The sequence below is a fragment of the Phyllostomus discolor genome, chromosome 8 (assembly GCF_004126475.2).
Source record: "Phyllostomus discolor isolate MPI-MPIP mPhyDis1 chromosome 8, mPhyDis1.pri.v3, whole genome shotgun sequence".
NCBI classification, from domain to species: Eukaryota; Metazoa; Chordata; class Mammalia; order Chiroptera; family Phyllostomidae; genus Phyllostomus; species Phyllostomus discolor.
Window position 1 is genome coordinate 87,602,968 of NC_040910.2, and position 22,400 is coordinate 87,625,367.

A 22,400-nucleotide genomic window follows, 5' to 3' on the forward strand; every position below is an offset into this window, starting at 1 on the left:
TCAGCCTTCAAGAGGGTGGCTGTTTGGCATGGAGATCAGGGGTCATCGGACCCACTGGACGCTCCAGATCCACACACCCCTTTCTGAGGCTCTTGGCCTCTGAGACAGCCACTGAAACTCAGGTGGTCCCTGGAGGATCCCGTGTTAGCCCCTCATCACCTGGACTTACCTGGAGACACCTGCCTGGGAGGGAAGGGCCGACTGGAGATGGCCCCAGGGAGACGTCTAGGAAACACGGCCTACAGTCTGCTCCACGGCAGGAATCCTCCGCCAGCACCCAGGGCCGGCCCGGCCAGGGAGGAGCTCAAGGTCTGCTCGGGAACGGGCTCCAGCAGGTGGGAGGTTAAGCACAGATGTTCACACACACGAGGGTGCCTCTGCCTTGCCCCCCACCCTGGGAATTCCAAGACCAGGCCAGTGTTTTGAAAAATATAAAATTTTAATAAAGGCTACATCTCTTAATTACAATAATTATTGTACCAAGTAATTTTCCTTAAATGAACTCTTTATAATGCATAATTTACAGTATAAGTAGAACAAAATGCCATGGCAAAAGTCATTGAGTACAAGACTTGTAATAAAAAGGCATAAAATATATTTATACATAAACCCCTTTCAAAAAACAAGGGAAAGCTCGAGCCCTCAATATAGGGCGACACACGGATGGGGACACCGTGCAGGTACAGGTACTGTACTGGTTCAAGGTCAAGCACTAGAGATAGTGGATTAATACTCTTTGCCGTACGATATATACAGACGTATGTACAAGTGACGGGGCAAACAGGGTGTACAGATTAACTTAACACAAAAACCCGGACGCCAGGTGGAGGGGTCTGGAGGAGAAAGGGTGCTCGCTGCTGGGTCTTCCCACTACTGTTCCCTTCTTTGCAGGGCCAGGGGGGTGGGGGTGAGGGGGGCAGTTCCCAGGATGGCCGGGGCCCCAAGAGTAATTGAAAAACAAAAAGACTCCAAGGAACAGTTATTTCAATAAAAGCACAAGTTGAACCACAGCGCTGTTCCAGGCCTCAGCCATGGGGCCCTGGTCCTCCCAGGGGGAATCCGGGCCCCCCCCAGACGCCCCCCCTAACTCAGCAATGATCGGCCCATCCAACAAGATGACCCCAAAATGGTGGTATTATTGCAACGTAAGTCAAACTTCAAGACCTTTATGACAAAATACAGCAGCGTAGAAAATAAATGCACCAATTTTTGCGTTGTCAATGGTAGGGCACCGTTAAAAAAAAAGTCTATCTTCACTTGGAGAAAACGCAGGGCTGAGCATAATTCCTCTTTTAATGCAGAAACCATTCATGCACTCCGAGCTCAACTCCTAAGTTTAGACAGAACAACGAAAACGTCCCATCTCCCCCTTCCGTGGTTAAAGCAGCATATCCATAAACTGGGGGCAGGGGTAAGCAAGTGTTCAATAAATATCAGTAAGGGTTCCTGTTCAGGTAAGCTATACACAGTTTCTCTTAGTTTATGGATTTCAGATCCCTAGGAAGTCATATATTATGTATGGCGGTCTCTCAGACACAGTCAGCATCTTCAACAGCCAAGAGTGGTCATATTTTTAATAAATAGTTCAGGCTTTTCTTATCTCAGTACCCAGCTCGTGAATAATGAAAGCCAACCTCCCCCCAACCCTCCCGAAGGCCCAGTGGCCAATTCTTCCCTAGACTTTGTCTTCATTGGTTTTTTTCTTCCTTCAACACGTTGCATGGCGGTCGCTCACGAGGCTCAGTCGATCCTCTCCACCTTCCCCAGGATCCTGCCTTCGTACATGGGGAGCACGGTCTCGTCGTCCCAGACCTCTTCGAACACCGCTCCACAGGCAAACTCGTCACTTGCTTTTTTGAAGTAATACCTTAAAAGGAAAACCCCAAAACCATCTTGGTAAAACTGCACTTTCCTCTGTCAAGGAACTGCTTGTCAACACGAGGACTGTGGCAACCCTAGGACTCTGCCACAGCAGGTGTGCAGGGAAACCTCGGCCCCTCTGACCGAGAGAACCCCACGGCTCCCAGGGCTGGTCCGCGGCACAGACGGGTGGCCTGGGCGCTCAGGAAGAAGCTGGGCACCCAGCGAGCAGCAGCCTGTGAACAGCTCGGAGGTGACAGCCTCCAGCCCAGGGCTGCTGCAGTTACCGCCGCTCACGCTGTGAACAGCGCACTTCATAGAGCACAGCTGCTTCTTGCTCCCCCTTTTTATTGGGGGCGGGGGCCTGGAGTTTATTTGCCACTGCTTCTTCCGCAGTGGGGAAGAAAGGGGGGAAGAAAGGGGGATTCCTTCAGAGACCCCAGACTGAGCCACCCTGAAACGGTGGGAGGCAGACTCCAGCCTTTTTGGACGCCGACACCTCTTGGTCTTCCCACCCCCCAGCACCCAGGTGCCAACTCCTCAGCTGGTCTCTGGGTCAGCCACGGGACAGCCACGCCTCCCTCCTCACCCCCACCCCTCCACGGCCAAACAGGAAGGCCCTTCTATTATGCCTGTTGATTAAAGGTTCCTTTTATCCCACCCCAGCCTTCTGTCTTATAAGGTTGTTTAATTGTACGGACTCACACGAGCCCCCTCTCTCAGGCCGGCCTCCCTCAGGAAACGGCTGTCCTCCCAGGCCCCTTCCCAGGAAGAGAAGTGAAGGCGTCTTCCTTCTCAGTCCCCGGCAAAGGACACCCCCTCGAAGGGATGAAACTCGCCCCTGCACGCTATCGTCTCCCCTTGATAAAGGGCACTCATAGAGGGAAAGTCACAGTCCCCTGGGGGGAGGGGGACAGCCTCCCTAAAAAATTTAATTGTGTCTCAGGGTTATGGCCGTATTTTGTTTTTGTCTTTTCTCTTAAAATTAATTCCCCTTGGTTAGAGCTGAGTTTTTTTCTTCTTCTTTAATGAAGGCAAGCCAAATACTTTCATAGGAGATAAGGCTAAATAAAGTGAAACAGCTGGGTTTAGTCAAAGCTCTTTCTTTTTAGCATTCCCGGCAGAGCTGCAGCGTGGCTCTAATGGGTCAGCGGTGGGAAGGCTTCCTATGGAGGGTCGGGGTATCTGGGGTGGGGGCCGGGGCCGGGAAGAGATGGCGAGAGAGTGGGGAGGGGCACTGGGCACGGGAGACCCAGGACAGTGGGGAAGAGTTATTTTTCCAAATAGGAGGCTCCAGTTCCAGCGCACCCCTCTGCTCCCAGAGCCAGCCCCCACTCGGGTCCACCGAGCTGGGCTTTCTCGGCAAACAGGCAATGATGACCTTTCGCATGATTGCACCCTCTTCCAGAGAGGACAGAGGCCATGTTCCCCCAGCCCCACCCCCGAGACTTCAAAAGTGCTTGCTGCCCTCCTTTCCTCCAAGACACGGGCTTTTCCACACTGCCACGGGCTCTATGTGGCAAACTCCGCTTTCTTCTGACATCTGGCACCAATAGCGCCTGGCACGTCTGGAGGGGCTGTTCTGTTTTTGAACCTCGGCCATGGAGAGATTACTCAATGCAGCCCGGGTCCCCCGCTCCACAGACCCATGTTCGCTGGGCCTTATCCTGTGGGGGGTGTGGGGTGCGAACCGAAAGCTGGAGCATCGCCCCTGCTGGGGGCGGAGGGTGGGGCGAAGCATGGCACCCCGTGCCCCCGAGACCCTGGAGGATGGAGCATCGGGCCTCAGCCAGGAGCTCACGGAGATAAGGATGCTGGGAGGGGCCTGGCCACAGCCTGATCCAATCAGTAAAGAATCTGAGCGTCGACCATTTGTGCAAGTCTTTGTGCATTAAAGGGGAGGCTGGGGCTTCAAAGCCAGGCTTATTAAGTGTGCCTTAGAAAAAAAAAATCAGAGCCAGATGTGGACGGAGCGGCTGAGCAGGGAGCCTCCCCTGCAGCCTCTCTGCTCGGTGCTCCGAGGGCCTGCTCCCCGGAGGTCACCTGCAGTTCCCCTCGCAGTCCCGCCGAGCCCATGCTCAGATCAGAACGAACCCCTAAAGGGGCATGCTCGCGTAATTAGTTTCACCATGTGTCTGGTCAAGATTTTTTTTAAAAAGCAGCGGCCTGGCCCATTCCCCAACCCCTGACACATTTTCAGAATTGTCTCAGCCCAGGTGTGAAAAAGAAAGCTCAATACCCAGCACCACACCCTGCTCTCAGCCACCTCCCTTCCCCTGTAAAAAGGAATCACTTGCCCCTGCCCAAATCAGCTCCCAGGTGGAGGTGGCTGCTCAGGAAGGGGTGGGTCTTGGGGCCCTGGACTTGGACTCGCCTGGGTCCAGAAGCCGGCGGCCACCTGGCAGGTCGCTGAGCGCTCTCAAGGTCCCCCACTCCCATCCCCAGCTCGAGGCAGGAATTGGGTGGACACCTTCTAGACACACGCTGTGCTCCTTAAGCTGTGCCTGGTGCTGCACTTGCCTGTCCCTTGTCCCAGCCCTGCACCTGAGACACAGCTGGAGCAGAACCCACACACTCTCTTGGGATGAAGGCCACTGGGCAGGGGCAGGTAGGACTCTGGATGAACTAAGGTGGAGTCACCCCCTGTCCCCAGTTGAGAGAACACAAACAAGAAATGGGGCCCCTGGCTCTAAACCCATCCAGGTCCCTGGAAGGCCTGGTGGGCATAGCCATTGTGCAGACAGGGGAAGGCAGCTCGGAGGGTGGGCAAGCTCCCTTCCCAAGGCCCCTGTCTGCCCGGTGCCCACCCGCAGGGCCTGCCCCCTCCTTGTTATGGACAAAGAGTGCCCTGCTTCACAAAACCCCACAGGGCAGAGGGAAGCAGCCATTCGGGCAGAAAAGCTGAGTAAGGAGAATGCTGCTCCCACCTCCAGGCAACCGTCTCTGCCCTTCCCCGACCCGTCAGTGTGGACAGTCTCTGGCGCCCACGACAGGACAGCAGTCTTTCGGGCTCCTAATTGGTCTGACCACCTGCGTGTCTGTCTGTCTGTCTCTCCCTCCCACCTCTCTTCCCTTTTAGACAGAGCCCCACAGACGACCCAGGCCCAGTTCTTGCAACAAAGCCAACCGCCGCCTTCCTCCTCGGTGCTCTGTTCACCTGGGCCACAGAGCCCCCGCAGCGGCCACTGCTGCGTTATTTCTGTGAGTGGCGAGCGGACGGGCACTCCCTGAGCCCTCCCGGCCCCTCCCCCGACTCTGGTTCCCGGTGGTGAGCAAACAAACTCTGGAGCAGAAAGAAGCCACAGGGCTCTTACCTATAATTTCCCTTTTTGCTGAGCTGCTCTTTAAAGTGGCCCAGGGTCAGGCTCTGAGCCTTCAGCATCCTCCTATATGGGATTTCTTCTCCACAGAAAAAGTAAGTGACGACCAACTCGCTGGCCTGGAGCGCGTGGACCCCTGCTGGCTTCTTTGGCTCTTTGTGACTGAAAATAAGATGCAACACAAGCTCAGCATGTGAAGGCGGCGAGCGAACACACGCAAACACACACTGTGTACGCTCTCCCAACCCCGCTTCCGGCTGCAGGCTGGGGGCCCATGTCACAGAGGCAGCCACCTCTGGCGAACACAGACCAACTCCAGGTCACCAGTGAGGGGCACACAGGAGGGGATAATTCCTTTGGTTGTACAAATTGCTACTGTTTCTCCCACTACCACCTAAAGCGGGAACAGGGCAGCCTCTTTCAGGTTGGCACGCAGGGGGTACTTGTCATGAAGACGACAGAGAAACCGTCCCAGAGTGACGGGACACTCGCCAGCAGGGGACACTGTCGAGACAAACTCAGAGCACCCCCGGGGAGGACAGGGACCCGGAACACTAGAGCCCACCGGGGGAGCCCAGTCATTTCCACTTCCCCGTTTACTCCAAGATTTTGTCGAGTGGCTGAAAAAATAACCAAGATCCAGGCCAGAACAGCTGGTAGACTTAAGGTCAACCAATTACAACAAAAGGGCCCAGGGAGGGTGGTGGCTTATTCAGGGCTACAGACATTGCTCATTGCTCAAAATAAAGAAGCTAAGAGAAAACATTTTTAATTATTTAGACTATTTTAGATCCCTTCGGTGGATTTCTTTTTAAGTGTGCCATCCTGTACTTAAATGAAGCCAGGCTTCTCTGTCCACTGTGTAAGAGTGCACATTTACGAAAGGGGCCACGGCACCATTGGGGGGATACTGCTTCCCACAATCAAAACAGCAAAGACCGTCTCCCTCCATCTCTGCACTGGGGCAGAGCCAGCTCCCTGCTCTGTGCGCACAGGGGGCTTCCAACTTGCCAATGGGCCAGCCGAAAGGGGGAGAATTCTACATCTGGGCTCAGGGCCCCTGGGTCTGTCTGCTCATGGCTTCACGTCCCAGCTTTCAAAGAGTGTGTGCCGGGAACCCTGAGCCACCCGTCCCTTCGGGAGGGAACACTTGTGGACAAGCCACAATGTGTTGCTCAGCACAGGCAGGGTTTTTAAGATCCTAATTGATAGCCCAGGCTGGTGTGGCTCAGCGGATTGAGTGCCGGCCTGTGAACCAAGGGGTCACCAGTTTGATTCCCGGTCAGAGCACACACCTGGGTTGTGGGCCAGGTGCCCAATAGGGGGCATGTGAGAAGCAACCACACACTGATGTTTCTCTCTCCCCCTTTCTCCTTCCCTTCCCCTCTGTCTAAAAACAAAGAAGTAGTCTTAAAAAGAAAAAGATCCTAATTTATGGCAACGTCTGTGTCCAACCATCACTAACATGTTAAAATTGAGGTGATTTCATATATTAACAAATGTTTTCAAAAATCTCCACTCCCAATGGTGAGCACTAACTGGAAACCCCGGGTGGGCCTCAGCAGGGCCAGGCAGGGACACTCACTCTTCTGCAGCCAGGCTCGGGGTGGAGAAGGGTGTGGCTCCCGTCTGACCAGCGGCCACGTGGCTCCTGTCCCTCTGCTGACTGGCCATGCAGCACCTGAGGACGCAGCCGGAGCGAAGCGTTCAGAGGCAAGCCTGCTTAAGCCTGCCGTCCCCAGGGCAAATGCAGGGCAGACGGAAAACCACCCTCTGCAGCCCTCTGAACACAGACCGGACTTCCGTCCACGGGGAGACCCAACCAAGGCTCTGTGCTGACAGTGGCTGCAGGAGGCCTGGCACATGACTTGGGCGTTGCCATCCGCAGTCCCCGTGGGAACCCGGGCCTGGACTCGGCCAGCCCGGGCCAAGGGCTGAAGGCCCTTGATTTCCAATCAGTCAGCCATGGCTTCTTAAGCTCTCATCTAACCAGGCTGAAATGATGCGGACACTCATAAGGGACAGGATTTGTAAGGGATCACTGAATGGGTTGCCCAACACACCCTGGTTAGCGCTTCAGGACGAACTGAACTGAGGGGAACCAGGTTGGAAAGCACAGTGCTGTGCGGCCAGAAGCCGTCCTCCTCCCCCAGGAGAGACAGAGCCCCAGCAGAAAGGAGGGCCCTTCCCCAGCAGCAGGCCCGGCCTCCACGTCCACACCCAGTGCCGCCTTTCACCTCCGGTGCCGCCTCCACTCACCGCTGCTTTGGGGGTTTCGACACCTCCGCCAGCCTGCGGCACGCCTCCTCCAGCTGCGCCAGGGTGTTGGGAGGGGCCAGGGGAGGCATCGCAGGGTCCTGGGTCAACGGGTGGGTGCGGGGGGCGGCTCGGGGGTGCCCGCTGCTGCCCCCCCACAGGTGGTGTCGGCCGGCTCGCTCGGCTGGGGACATGCGGGCCGATTCCAAGGGGTAGGCCTTCTTTGTGCTTTTTGGGCACCGAACAAGGAACAAGGAGAGAGAAAGCAGAAGGAAAGAAACTGGGTTAGAAAAACTGGAAAATGTGACTTCAAGAGAAACTTTTCTGTTCTGCCTTCAGGGAGAGAAGAAAAAAATAACTACCATAACACGAACAGGGGGGCGTTGCCAAAACATGGCATTTTTGTGGTCCGCTCAGTCCAACGTTTAATATTAAGATGGCAGGAGCTAACAGTCACATTTATTTCCGGCCGATGACAAAAATAGCCAACCCCACAATAGCTCCGGTGACGGCCCCGACCCTCCTGGGGGTGGTGCTGGCGGTGGTGGTGTTTACCTATGGGGCTTGGGCTTGCTCGGCCGCTCGGTCTCCAGCACCCACTGCCAGACATCCTGCGACCTGTCTCTTTCCTCCCCCGGCAGCTGCAGCGCCCCCGCTCCGTCCCTGGCGGCCAGGCTGGGCTCAGGGGCTCTGCCATTGCGCTTGGGCAGGGTGCCGCCTCTGCTGCCGCTGTGGGGAACCAAGACCACAGCCCCTTACCTCTCTGTGACTCCCCCACCAGACAGGTGGGAAGGTGGTGGGGACACATGCACCTGCTCCCCCGCACCCCCCTTCCTGGAAACAAAAGGCCAGTGACCTCTGACCCCACCGCACACCTGCCCAGGGCTGTGGTCAGGAGAGAAGCCCCAAGGGGACAGTCCAGCCCACCTGCCACTTACCCGAACGGCTCTGCCGGCCCGGGCTCCGGGGCCTTGGGGTGGCTTTTACACTTGGAGTAGCAGTAATACTCGGGGCCCCCGGGGCAGAAGCAGCGCACCCTCTGTGCGGCCTCCGCTTCGATCTCCTCCTTGGTCTTGGGGACGGCGTGGTGGTGGATGTAGTGGTGATGGACGTGCTTCGTCGTCTGCTTGGTCACGAAGCCCTTGGCCCCGAGGAGGGGGCAGCCGGCTGGGGAGGCAGCGGGGGGCAGCTTGCCCCCGGGCGGGAGGAGGGGGTGGTACAGCTGGGGGTGGTGGTGGTGGTCGGGCGAGTGTGAGCGGGGGCTGTAGCGGCCCACGCCGGGGGACTGGCAGCCGGGGGTCTTGAGGACCCTGGACAGGTGGTCGTCCAGAATCGTCTGCGGGTCCTCCTCATAACTGCTGGAGGGCAGGAGGCAGAGGGGGTGTTGGGCGGGCGCGTCCCGAGAGCCCAGTGCGAGCTCGGAGCCCTCCTTCTCTTCATCCTGGAAGGTGGGGGGGCTGTGAGCAGCAGAGACCCTGGCACGCGTGGGGTGGGGGTGGGCAGAGCAAAAGGCCTGGCGGGGTGGGGCCAGCACTACCTCTCGGATCTGCTGCAGCCGCTGCTCCAGGCTGTGCCGACTCTCCAGCTCCAGCTGCAGCTTCTCCAGCCTGGAGATCAGCTCGGCCGCAAAGGCGGCAGGGTCCACGGGGGTCATCTCCTTGGGCAGGCGGTGGGTTCTCTGCAGGGCACGGGGAGGAAAGGGAAGGGCGTGTTCAGCCGGCCGGGTGCGTGGTGGCCAGGGCAGCTGCGCCGGAGCTCCCTGAGCCGGCGAGGAGCTCGGTGGCTCCAGGTTTGGGCAGAGCGCGGCCTGGGCTGCCGGGGAGCTTTATGCGCTGGCACCGCGGCCTCATGGAGCGCCATGGTCCCCACCAGCGTTTGCCTTGGGCAGGAGCAGTTGGTCGCACTCCGAGAGGCCCCGCTTGTTCTCTCTGTAGTACAACCAGCCCATCAGTAGTTACTCTGAAGTAGAAAATCTTCAAAGACTGTTGTCAAACATCAAAAAAAAAAAAAAAAAAAAAAAAAAGGCAGCCTCTGTGGTGGGGAGGGGAGAGAGACCAACTCAAGGAATAAAAAGTAGAGTCTAAACAGAAAGGGAGTTGGAAATTTAAAAAAATAAGATTGGAAGGGAGGTGGGGGGGACGAAAAGGGAGGGGAAAAAAGGAGTCACACGGCCAGATCAGAAGAAGCGGCACTTTATTTCCTGGCCGCACACTGCGCACCTTTGAGGTGGTGTTGTCTCAACACTGTCCTAGATCTGCCTGCTTCCCCCACCCCCTCCCCGTCTCTTTGTACAGAAAATGAAGCAAGCTGCTGCGGGCTAGTAGCAGAACACTGCTGAGTTTGGCTGCCTGAAGCTGCTCTATCAAGGGAAAAGGGAACATCTCCAAATCAAGTGCGGAATATAAAAAGGCACGGAGATCGCCTGCCAAAAGCAGCAAACAGCGAGAACCCCCACAGCCCGACGGCTTTCCATCCTCCTGCCATCTCGCCCACCCCTCCTCCCCGGTGGCTCTGCCTCTCTCTTCACTTCCCTCTTGCTCTGCCTTTCTCTTTGGGGTGCAATGGAGGTAGCAGAAAGCCAACCTGGGCAGGCCAGCATTTCCCCCCAGCAGCTGCACAACAAGTGAGGGGACAGACCTGCCCCCCCGTAAGAGATGGCCCCTCTCACACAGGCTGGTTCCACACAGCCCCTACCCCGGGCAAGGGGCCACCTCCTGGGGAAAGCTGCTTTGCACACCCAGGGCAAGATCGCCTCATTTAAAGGCCCGGGTGTTAGAAGTTTTCTTTATTCATGCACACGCCCCCCTGCCACATCAAAGAAACTTGTGTGTCATCAATACAGTTGTATTTGGGGCACTGTTATTGAAGAGGGGGATGCTGGAGTTCCCCAGAAAAGCCATTTTAACACGCTAACTTCAGGACAAAGGGAAGTCTGCCCCAGACTGTGCTGGGGGGTTCCAGAGAGGAGCTGCTCCAGCATCAGCCCGCGCACTAACGCTGCGCGGGACCAGCAACTCCGAGCGTTAATTTCCTAAATGCAACATCACCCATGGACCAGCTGGACTCTTGGACGCTGGTGGGATGGATTCGTAAACAGAGATGCCGCTCTAGACCGGGTACTCTCTCCCCTCGCCCCAGGAGCCGTGCCCTGGCAACCTGGATCTCGGAGCATCCACCGCTAGAGAGGCACAGCTCCTGAAAGGCGGCCTGTACGGCTCTTTGAGAGCAGGGGGCCACGTGCGGGCAGCCCTCCAGGACATGGAACTGGAAGGGGAGGGCCCAGCTCATTCATGCCATGCTGGCCTCCCGTCCCAACCACAGGAAGAAGCTGCTCACAGGATCCCCACTTCCAAACACTCCATTCACTCAGCACACAGTAGGTGCAGATCCGACAGCAGGCACTAAACTGAGTTCTGGGGTTGGAAACAGACAGGCCGGTCCAGCCGCCCTCCGGGGCTTCGGGAGTCAGCGGGACAAACGGCTGGCAGAAATGACTGGGCCACATAGCCAGCACAAGCGGAATGTCACAGGGATGGGACTTCCCTCCCACGGGAGGCAGGTTCCTCCAGCCTCCTCATTCACTTGTCTGTCCGTTCGTTCGATCAGCACGGGTCTACTTAAGTACCCGGCGTGTGCCAGTGCCTGGGAGTATGGAAGTTCACGGAACAGACAAAGCTCCCTGCCCTCGGGGGGCTTCCACTCCAGTGGGAAGTGATGAGAAGCATGAACGTCTCCTATCGTGTTCTGGTTTCTGGGAAGGAACTGCTTTGGTTTCTTTCTCACAGAGAATTTTCTTTTATGAATTGAGAAAACACGAAGGTTCAGAAAGGTCACATTGAACTCCTTCCGCTCAGCGTCACACCCCCAGGAGCCACACAGCACCTCTCGCCTGGTCTTCCCTCCCACTCCGTTCCCTGGCAGGCCCCAGCACTGCCCCTCCTACCGTCTCTGTGCACCCCCTCCTCCTCCCACCCCTTTCCTTCAGCGCTCCACATGGCCGAGAGCAGCCGCCTCCCCCTCTAGACTATACTCACCGGGAAATGAGGTAGAGACACTTGGCCATTGGCCTTCACGCTGCGATGCATTTCTCTCTGGAGCTGTTTCTTACTCCCCACGCGGTACGGAGGGATTCCATCTCTAAGGGAAGGGGAGAGACAGAACCCGCAGGCTCAGGAGGATGCTGTCAGCACCCAGAGTGCTCAGAAGCCACACTCAGATCCTGCCGACGGATGGGGCCACACGCCGCCATGGGAGTGCACCCCCGTCCCAGGTGCCATGGCTGTTCCCGCCGTCCAACTGCCAAACCTGCTGCCCATCCTTCACTCCTCTGGAAACGGCCCCCTCCTGGATTGGGATCACTGACTTGGAAAGGTCATGGTAAGCCCATTCCTCAGGCTGTTCTCTGGGAAATGGGTTCTACCCCAGCCAGTCAGAGTGAAGGCTCCCCTGTCTTATGGGGGCCCCATGCAGCAGAGTCTAAGACCTCTCCGGTCCTCCCAACAGTCCGTTGCCATGGCAACACACTGCCCCGACACAGGAAAGCAGATGTACCTTGAGGAGCATTCCAGGACAAAATACAACGGGCAGGGGGGCCAGACCCAGGCGCTAGGGAAGCTGTGTGTGAGTCTCCGACACCCAGCCTCCCAGGTATTTAATTCCAAAGTTCTTCCTCGTATAAACCGCCAGAGGGTACCTCTGGGGTCCCTTCCTTCCCTCAACTCCAAACCCTACCATCCCCAACCAACAAAGTCTCAAAAACATGACCAACATGGGCATAAAGACAAAGCCCCTACTGTGTGGCGTTCTGTGCCATTCATTCCAATATTTGGGTACCTACCTCGTGCCAAACCCTGGTCTAGGCACTGAGTAAGAGAGCAGTCAAGGAAGGCAGTAAACAATGCAGAGGATTGCCTTATGAAGCTTGTTTCCCAATGGGGTGGTCCAGGGCAGTGTTTTTGCTTACTTTGCAATAAGCAAAAATGAAAAAGCAAAATCTATAGCGCGTCAGAAGCTGGTGATTACCATGATGAAACTCTACAGGATGTGGGCAGAGGGAACCGCTGGCGGGGAGGGGAGTCTCAACTGCAAAGCCCTGTCCCCTACTCTGTACTCACTGGCTGTGGGGCAGGCCAGGTAGCCCAGGGTGGGAGCAGCGTCAGTGAAGCCCTTGCACAGACCTGCAGGAGGAAGGACCTCTGTGTCCTTTGTCTTGTGTTTTTTTTTTTTTTTTTTTTTTTTAAAGCAAGTAGCAGAGTAAGAAACACCTGCACTCTATTGCACTAGTCTTCACTAGAAACATGACCTGGAGTTGCTCTGACTTTTTTTTTAATGTTTACTCTTAAAAGCAGTCAAATGGTCAAGGGGGGGCAATTTTCCCATTGCTGTCCCTTCTGGAGGCCACTTATTTACAAAAGCCTCGTGTGCAAACAGCATCACACCAAATCGCACCTAGAGGCCATAAATACTGAAATTAGGTGTTGGGCCACATCTCTCTTCCCAGTGTTCTGGACCTCAGAGGGGGAGGGAAGAAAGACTCGGCTAACTCAGCAGTGGGCAAACGCCAGCAGCACCTAGAGATCCGCAGGGGTGGCCAGAGGCTGACCTCCGGCTGCGCACTCACAGTGCCCTGGGATTCTGGGGGCTGGATGCCTGCTGACCTAGGCCGGAGAACAGGGCCATGCAAAGGTGGCACCACTCACAACAAATGGCGTGATCTGGGAGCCAAACCCTGTCTAAGAATCCACACCCAAAGGATCACCGTGCTCAGGGGATGGGAGAAAGAGATCGGTGTCTGAAGCAAAGACTTATACACAAGTGGGTTCTGTCCCAGAGAAAGGCCAAAGGGCAGAGACAGCGAGCACAGTACAGGGGGGGTGACTGGTGTAGCCTGTTGACCAGAGCAGGTCGAGTCGCCCAGATAGCTCCCTACTCGCCAGGCCTGGGACGTGACGGGCCCCTGATGTCCAAGAAGGATCTAGGTTCCAGTCCAGAACCTTGCTGACCCACCTGGAGCTCACTGACCAAAATTCGCTGTTTTCACCTTGGGGTCGTTAATCCGAGGGGGCTCTCAGGAGCATGTCTGACTTGACCGGTAACCAAACTCCAAGCCAGGTGACCAGTTCCCACCCCAGGCTGCCAGCTCCCTCCACCGAGTCCCTATGGAGGGTCAGACACACCTAACACAAAATCCCACTCTGTTCTCACAAAAGCCCCAGCCCACCACATCTGAGATGACCAGGGTCCCCGTCAGCAGTGGTCACATCTAGGGTCCGAGTGCAACCACTATTGGACTCAAGAACAGGTGTCCTCGGCTCAATCACCTCCATGCCCAGCCCCAACTGGAGGTGCCAAGCTTCCTGACTGAATGTGGGGGTACCCCTTCCTGAGTCCCACAGAGTCACCTGACATTCTGACAGGATGAATGGGAGATTCGGCGAACATTCTGGAAAGCCCCACCACTACTACTTGGGACTCCTGGCCATGGGGCATGCCAGGTGGTTCCCAAGACAGTGACTCTCTCCCCACCTCTAACCTAAATCTCTGTGGCATGGGGGTCCCACAAATTGGGTCTCATGCTGGTCTAACCCACCTTCTGTGGCCCCAGGGCTACAAGACAAGATCCACACCCTTCTCCTGAGCAGCAACTCTTCTAGGGGCTTGAGAGTGGAGGCCTCTGGTCCAGGCCCCTTCCTGACCATCTTGCAGGCCAGCAGTCAAGCACGCCATAGACCCCCCTGTGCCACACGCAGGGCTTCATGAGTCCCAGAGGAGGCCCCATCCCCCTAGGACTCTGTCCTCGAATGTCCCCCAGTGACTTTCCATCTTTCCTCCTTCCGCTCAGACGGAAATCGATGAGTGGTAAGGCTTTTATATCTCATTCTTTTTCCATGTAAGGTTGAAAGAAGAGAGCTGGGGGACACAGATATGAGGGGAAGGGGAGGCAGGTCACTGGCCCATCTGAAGGCCAAAGGAACAAATTATTTTTTAGGCACCCACACCCCACACACAGACACACACAGACACACACACACACACAGGGCAGCTGAAGGAGCTGGGGCAGGAAGAGAGAGATTTCAACTTGCAGAGGCTCAAAGAGGCTTGACAGGCGCCTCGAGGAAATGTGGCTTTCATTCCTCCCCAGCCAAGAGTCTTTTTCCACAACAGCCCCTCATTCCAGAAGGGGGCCTCTCTCCTTTTAATTCGGGCCCTAAAGGTCTGCGCTCCGCTTCCTGGCCGCTCAGAACTGTGAGTGGACGAGCGCCTGCGCTTCGGTCCCGCCTTTCATTGTAAACATTTCGGCTAACGAGCCGGCTGCCGGGCCCAGCTGTTTCTGGGGAGCAGGGGTTTTGAAGTGTGGACTCCACTTAGCTGCCATTTAAGCCGAGCCAATTAGCTTAGCCTTTTGACTCCGCGGTGCCCAGCCTAACCTGAATGTCGTTTTCCGGCGACTTTGAAATCGCAGGCTGATGCGCGCAGGCGTCCACTCACATTTCCATTTGGCAGCCGCTCAGAGGGCCGCCTCTGATCACAGCCAACATCAAAAGCCTGGTTTGTAAGATAAGGTAATATTTGAAGTTCACGTGGATGCTGTCCCTGGTGTCCAAAGTAAACCCATAAATAAGATAAAAGGAAACACAAATAAATAAATAAAATGACCCAAGCTGCCCTCTGCGTGAGGTGTGAGGGGAGTGTCTCGCACTGATTTCAGGACGCCCAGGGCCGACCGGCCTTCGAGCCAAGCTGCTCCTGGCTCTGCGAGCGGCTCTGCGCTGAAGTGTCGAGACGGAGACGCTCCCGCGCCACCTACACGTGGCCTTTGCCATGCCTGGCCGCCTCCAACGGAGGAGCCACACTTGGGTGGCAAAGGGCCTGCTGTCTGCAAGGTGTTCAGCCCCCGGCTGCATCCCCTAGGCCTGATCCCCGGGAACGGTCCCCAACCCTCCTGTCCCCAGTGCTCCAGAGACGGGGGTTTAGAACTTGGCTGGGAGTCTGGCACCTAACTTTCAAAAAAAAAAAAAGTTAAGCCATTTCTTCTGAGAACGTAGGTTTCAGAGTAACAGGCCCATAAAACAGCCTTCTCAGAGGCCTATGATGAAGACCCAAATCCCAGCCACCGTTTTTTTTTTAAAAGATTTTAAGAGAGGGAGAGAAACATCGGCCCGCAACCCTGTCATGTGCCCTGACCGGGAACCAAACCCGCAACCTTTTGGTTTGCAGGCGGGCCGCTCAGTCCACTGAGCCACACCAGCCAGGGCCCCAGCCATCTTGAATAGGGCGCTTCACTTAGTGGGAAAACAGAAGTCAGCAGCGAGGCTTAAAGAGAGGCCATGATTTCTTCAGAGCCCCTGCCTGCCCGGGACCTCCAGGCCCCGGCGCACTGCTCCGTGGGATAACCGAGTGCAGGCCAGCCCTGCCCAACTTCCACCCTGGGCCCCGGGACTTCATTGGTGCTGTCGCCAACGAGACGATTGCTTCCCGGGGCTTGTATCTAATGAACTCCAACCTTCTGGAGTCTATTGAAGGCTGCCAGTAACCCCCACTTCCCCCTCCCCAGCCGCACCCCCTCCCCGCCTCCCAGCAGGGCAGCCAGCCCCACTCGCAGCCCCGCTCCCAGCCCGAGCTGGCCATTGTGACCAGGAGAAACAGCCAGAGCCTTTTCATGCTTTATGGGGCGCTCCTATTCACTTGTTCAGGGAAATTTCAAAGGGGCCTGCCACCCTCTTATCCCCTCTAAGCCTCCCCGGGCGAACAATGGGCTGAAAGCGATTCATTCGGCTTTTCATCCCCACACACTTTATTTCCCCCTCGGCACTCTCATGTGCGCCAGGCCCACAGCTGGCAGAGCTCTGAAGAGGGGTCTAATCCCAGCCCTGGGAATCCAGGGTGACCTGCCCGACACTGGGCAAATCACACACACTCAGGGCCAGCCAGCCAGAAAGTGCCTCTCGCAGCCCGGCTTCCAGGGCACTCGGAGTCTGCTGGGCAGGAGAGCAGGCAGGGCCCCAGGGACCCCCAGGACATGGCAGCTTGAGACCCACAGGAACCTCTAAGCCCAAACGCCCACCCCAAACAAGGGGCTCTGGAGACCCATTCCTCCTCTCCTACAGGCAGCCCAGGGCCAACAGCCTCTGGCCACAGAGAGGGTGGTCTTGCTCTGACCACACAGGCCTCCCCAGGTGGTGCAAACGTGCCTGAGTGGGTCCAGCTGCCATGGCACCCTCTGATAATCGAGCGGCCCCTTGGCTGGGAGAAGGCTCAGCACCACCCAACACTGACATCAGGAAATCAGATCCAAGGCCACAAGCACCCAGCTCTTGGAGCTCCCAGGTTCCTCCTTGTGGAGTTGGATTCTGGTTGACTCGTCACCGAGCCAAGGTGGCTTCACCCAGGTGGAGACCACCTGAGACCACAGGGCAGGTACTGTGCCCTTGGGAAATGGCTGCCGAGCGAGGGGTTTGCCCTTTTCAGAGGGATCTGCCTCTGTACCTGTGTGGACCTCGCTGGCCCACACCTCAAACGCTCGCCTCCCGAAACGGCTGACTCACACAGGTAGCTTGTCTGTCCCATGCTGCGAGCCCACGAGTCCTTTAGCTGAAGGGCAGGAGGGTCAGAGCTTTAAAGTCACCCCTCTGAAAGTGAGGGGGTCTTTCTTGGGAGAGGGGATCAAAGAAAAGGGGTAGGGGGGAGCCGCCAGGGGGGGAGTTAGAACTTGCTTCTTCCTACCCCTCCCCCAACCCGTTAAAAAGGAAGCAGTGTGGGTGATCACTAGTAAAAATAAAAGAAACTCCAAGTGGCTCAAAGGTCTCATTATCAACTGGTCCTAATAACACCTCTCAGGCTGGAAATGTGCGTGCCTGGTGGGGGAGGGGGCAGAGGCAAAGGGCTGAGGCTGTGTCTGGCCTGCATTGGAGTTCCGCCTCTATTGGCAGAAGCTACAGAAGCCCCGGCCTCGCTGCCATGTGGAGGTCCCAGGGGTCTGCCCACCTTTCCAGTCAGGTCTGTGGGGCTTGAACACGGACAGGGACCTCACCCCAGTCATCTCACCAGGAACCCAGAGTAACGCTTCAATGGGGGCCGAAATGAAATGAGGGCAAGGACCGGGAAGCCAGCCAAAAACAGTCTCTAAGGAAACGAAACAGAAGCCTTCTGGTCTTACGTAAACTACCTTTGACTTAGGAGAGTCACTCAAGGCCCTTATTCAAATCCAATTTACCCTTACTTTACACAGAATGCTGAGACCCCCACGCCACCCACAAAATAATCAAAGCCAAAGGAGTAATGCTACCTGTAGCAAGTACCCAGACGACAGCAAGCAAGCAAACAAAAGGACAGCAGGCAGAGTGACCAGAGAAAAGAAAAACTATCACTGAAAGCGGGGGCCGGTCAGTCTGTGCAGGGGCGGAGAGCCCTACGTAACCTCATGTTCTTCGAGAAAACGCACCATGCACAGATCTCGGTGTTACCTATTTGAATCGAGATATAAATGATGCCCAACGCTGAAATAAAGAACAGACTAAACTGACAGTGACTGGAGTTGGGGGGGAGGGTATGGGGGGGAATGGGGAAGGCCTATCGAGGAACACGCATGAAGGACACACGGACAAAGCCAAGGGACATGGGTCCGAGGGTGGGAGGCGGGGACAGGTGGGATGGGGGCTGTGGTGCAGTGCAAATGGAGGCAACTGTACTTGAACAACCATAAGAAATAAGTAAATAAATAAAAGTTCATTAAGAAATATATAAATTATGTCTCCCTACTATTATTCAGTGAAGACAGAGCAAACACGCATTAAGAACTGTCCCCCAAAGGGTCCTTTTTCTGAGCACGGATACTTAAGGAGCCCAGTCCCACTCACTTCGGTAGAACTCCTCACTCCTCCGTGCTGGGTGTGAGACACGCACCTCACTTTGTTTTCACTCATGCCAAAATGCCGTTCTTTTATTAAAGCGGAACGTTTCACCTCGAGGATTCCTCTCCCTTTACTGACAGGGGAATCCAGGGGAACACAGTAAAAGCCACCAGCATTCCAATCAATAGTAGAGTCCCAAACCAACCTCAGCAACTTTCCTTCCAGCTGGTTCCACGCCCCGGGCAGCAACAGGGCATTGGCTAATAAAAGCCTGGTATTTTCAAACAAACTGGAATAGATGGTCCAGTTCTTACTAGGAAGGTGGAAGGAACGAACTCTGAGTAAGTGTGCCGGAGCTCGCACAGCTCAGTGGGTTTGCCTCTCACAACTGTTCCCTGAGTGGGAGAAATTCCTCCACGAAAACATCTGTGGAAGGGCCTTCAGAGAACGTTTCTAGAATGGTGGTTCTCAAGTGGGCACTGGGTGAAAAGCTCTTGGCAAGTTCTGCCCAAGTCTCCTGAATCAGAATCCCGAAGGTCGGCAGGAGGGAGCGGTGCCCCGCCCACCGCACGCCCCTCCCCATGAAACTCTCGGGGACCATGAGCAGTTCTCCATCCGCAGAGACCACCACTGCAGGACCACACATGCCCTGAAACTCAACGCATGGTGGCCCTGCCTGTGGCCTGCTGACCTCGCAGACCATCCTGAGGGTTTGGATTGCTTTCAGAAGTCCAAGCCAACCATCTGCAAAAGATCCAAGATCAGCTGGACTCTGGAAGGAGCCTGGTCAAAGGGGTAGAACCCCGACCTGATGCGGAGCGGGCATTCCACCAAGACTCGCTCAACTGAACAGTGTCCATTTGAACACGTTCATGAGGGGACACGGCACGCAGCGGCCTTTCAGAAAACTCTGGCTCGCTGACTCCCACCGTCACTGCCTCTTCCTTCAAAAACAGCGAACACCTAAACACTCACCCTTCTGGGGCCGCCACCCTGTCCCCCACCTGCTGCTGGTTCTGCAGGTGGGGCACCTCCTGGCTTTCAAGACCAGCCAAGCACAGGGAAGGCAAGATGAGAACCAGAAGATGCGTTGTTAACTCAAGGAACTTACAGACATTCATCTTCACCTTCTACATTCCTTGACTTTTCTTCTGTTAAGGCGCCACCCGACTTTCCCTTTAAGGCTTCGGCCCATACCCCACCCATGTCTCCCTCCTCAACCACCAAATACATGTATACCGATGGGATGTGCAAGGCTGGAGCGGGTGGCTGAGGACTCTGCAGCTGGCCCGGTGGGTCATGGTGCCAACCGTGCACATGATGGGGACACCAGAATACTTACACGCTACTGTCCGTCATGGACATGGAGTCATCAGTCAGTGCATCACTGGAGATCTCGCTGTCATTGGCACTGGTGGCTGGCGCAAAGACGTAGCCAGAACCTATGTGGTATGGATTGACGGGCTCGCTCCTCTTGAAGGGCCTGCAGGAGAGGCACAACAGCGGTGTGTCACCGATGCTCAGCAGACACCCAGGTGGCAGGTGGCCCCAGGGGACACCAAGTGCACGATCTCATGATCTGTTCCATGCCAACCTTCTGCCCAGGGCCAGATGCTCTCTGGGCAGAGGGCAGGCTGGGTTCCTCTGGCCCCAAAGGAAGGTCTCCCAGGGAACGCTACAAAGTTCTAAATATGCCCTCACACAGGGGAAGGGATGGCACTCTGCTCTGGGAGGGGAGGCTGTGGAACAAAAGGAGAGTCAGTGGACATGGAGTGTCTTCACCCTCCCTGCCCTCTTTCCAAGCCGGCACCAGAGGCAGACAATGTCGGGCCCTAAGGTATCTGAAGCTTCCAAGACAGCTGTTAGAGCAGTTCTGAGATGCAAGTCCCTGGAGGCCTGGCACGGCCTTCGCATTTCAGCCCTGGGCCCAGTGAGCTGGACGGGTGGGACAGAAAAATGCAAGACAGTGTTGAAGACCGGCACCCCACGCTGAACTGGGCCTCCGTGCACCCTGCGCCCAGCCAGCCCCCTCCTCCCAGGCTGGCTGAGGCCCGAGGGCTTCAAATGAGCAGCACGGCTGTTTCAGAGGAAGGTCCAGGCCCCTCCTGCATGGTCGCCCCGCCCCCCTTTGTTTCAGTGGCCTCTGCTGCCCCAGTTTGCCCTCTTGATCTCCTCCCAGAACCACCAGTGTGGCTGTTCCCTGCAGGGGTAGAATTCTTCTTGTGCCACCAGCTAGGGACTTAAGTGGGACGGGGGAGGAAGGGGCCACTGTGGTCTTGGGACCACAGGAGGGGCCTGTGAAGGCCAATGTCACGGCAACCTTGTTTGCAAAGACTGGCCTACTCCACGGAGACGCCAAGTCTGCGCCAACAGCAAGGAAGCCGACTGCGGGGGAATGGGATGGCCCAGAGAAAAGAACCGACTCCTGCAGGCGGGGCCTATACAGACGGCCTTCAGAGCAGATGGGAGGGACCCGTGAGGGGTCGAAGCAGCCTAACACTCATGCTCACCGAGCTCCTCCTCACCCACTGAACATTCGGCACTGCAGTGGGCTGTGGGCGTGCAAGCCCATCTCTGGTTGTGGGGTACCCATGGCCTGAAAGGGGTGTGTCACCATAAACGGAGGTAGAAGGGGTTCCAGGAGGGAGGTGGACAGTGTTATTGCTGGCCGACGAAAAGGGGTACACCTGTACGTATACACATCATCTCATTTAATGCTCACAGCCAACTGGGGGGAGGAGGAGCCCCGTGCCCACTTTTACAGCTGCGCCCTCAGGGGTCCCACCCACGCGCAGCCTGGCCTGGACTGCAGAGGCAGCATGCATGGGCATGGGATCAGTCTGTGTGGCCCTCTCTCAACCTCTCTTTCTGCTTCCTAATACAAAAGCTAGCCTCAACATTTAGAAAGTTCTAGAATAAGAGTCAGCATGAGTGACCTTGTAGAGGTAATCCTGGCAGAGCTAATGACGGAGAGGATGTTTCCAGATGAACGGCCAGGGGTGGCTACCTGGGACAGGTGGGAGCAAGGTGAACCCTGAGGGGTGAGCAGGGACTCCAGGAGGGGGGTAGGGAAAGCAGTTAAAAGCCCTCCCCACACTGGGGAGGAAAAGAGTGGAGCTCGTGGGGTCACAAAGGGGCGGGGTGCGGGCTGAGGTTTTCCCAGCAACACTGGTGATCCAGAGGCTGTGCACCAGGCTGGACTAGAAGTGGAGGGAGCTGTGGGGGCAGGCAGTTTTGGCCACAATTTAGTATGAAAGCTAAAATGGGGCAGGCGCAGGACAGAACCGAATGGGAGGGTAAAGGAGGAAGAGATGGTCGGTCCCCATCTTTAAGGAGCTTGCACTCTTGTAGCTGGAATGACAAGACAAACAGGAGGTTACCTTCAGAGTCATAACATTTCAGAGTCAGAACGAGTCTTAGAAATGATCTAACCCAACCCTTTAGAAATGTTGATAAAAACTAAGAGCTACCACTGGTTCAGCCCTTAACATGGGCGGGGCCTTTGTTCTCGTCACTGATGTACACAGCGTGCCGTAGGTGCTCAATGAAGGTCTGCTGCCTAGACATCTTCCATCCTCACAACCATCCCAGGAGGTCATGGGGTCCTAGGCAGGGCCCAAAAGCCTTCTGGGAGGCCACCAGGCTGGAGGCTGGGCCACATGGAAGCCGCAGCTGGACTCCTTGAGGAGCGTGGTCGGCAGGGACCTCGATGAACTCCACTGAGCTAGACAGGAACATAGAGCCAGGTTTTAGAACTGCTACGTAGACATGGAATTGACCTGAAGGTGCAAATGAGGAACATGGCACTTGAACCTATCAGACACCTTGGTCTGAGTGACCCTGAACTCTCACTCAGATGCTCTGGCCCTGTTCTCACACCTGTAAAGGGCAAGAAGTCTCACTACCTCCCAGGGTCTTTTTATGGCAATTAAATGAGGATGAGGAATTAAATAAGATCTTCTATGCCTAGAGCTAGGCCCCATGTCCTCAGTCGGGGATCCCCAGGCCCCAGGGCTGGAGAGGAGTAGTGACGGCAAAGGAAAGACAGTTGGTTTTTCTGGAAAAAAGAAGGGACATAAGACAGCCTCCCAGTTGATAAGGGAACTCAAAAAGA

The 22,400-nt window shown here is 56.1% G+C and overlaps 1 protein-coding gene across 4 annotated transcripts in view; it reads right to left on the reverse strand.

Moving 5' to 3' along the window:
* Positions 1–418: 418 nt before the first annotated feature.
* The window catches only part of AXIN2 (axin 2), a 30,924-nt gene continuing 8,942 nt past the window's right edge, over positions 419–22,400 (reverse strand). For 3 of the 4 annotated variants that reach the window (XR_004904854.1, XR_004904852.1, XR_004904853.1), the window contains exons 3-9: positions 19,629–19,769; positions 11,471–11,573; positions 8,974–9,114; positions 8,375–8,877; positions 7,992–8,165; positions 7,440–7,675; positions 6,766–6,861 (exon numbers count right to left, since the gene is read on the reverse strand). Coding sequence is in view for 1 of the 4 variants with exons in the window: in XM_028519644.2 (XP_028375445.1) it covers positions 1,741–1,867; positions 5,175–5,342; positions 6,766–6,861; positions 7,440–7,664; positions 7,992–8,165; positions 8,375–8,877; positions 8,974–9,114; positions 11,471–11,573; positions 19,629–19,769 (1,678 nt within the window). In the remaining 3 variants the exon portion in view is untranslated. Of the gene's footprint in view, positions 1,868–5,174; positions 5,343–6,765; positions 6,862–7,439; positions 7,676–7,991; positions 8,166–8,374; positions 8,878–8,973; positions 9,115–11,470; positions 11,574–19,628; positions 19,770–22,400 lie in introns of those variants that run through there. The other variant, XM_028519644.2, reaches the window with a different exon arrangement.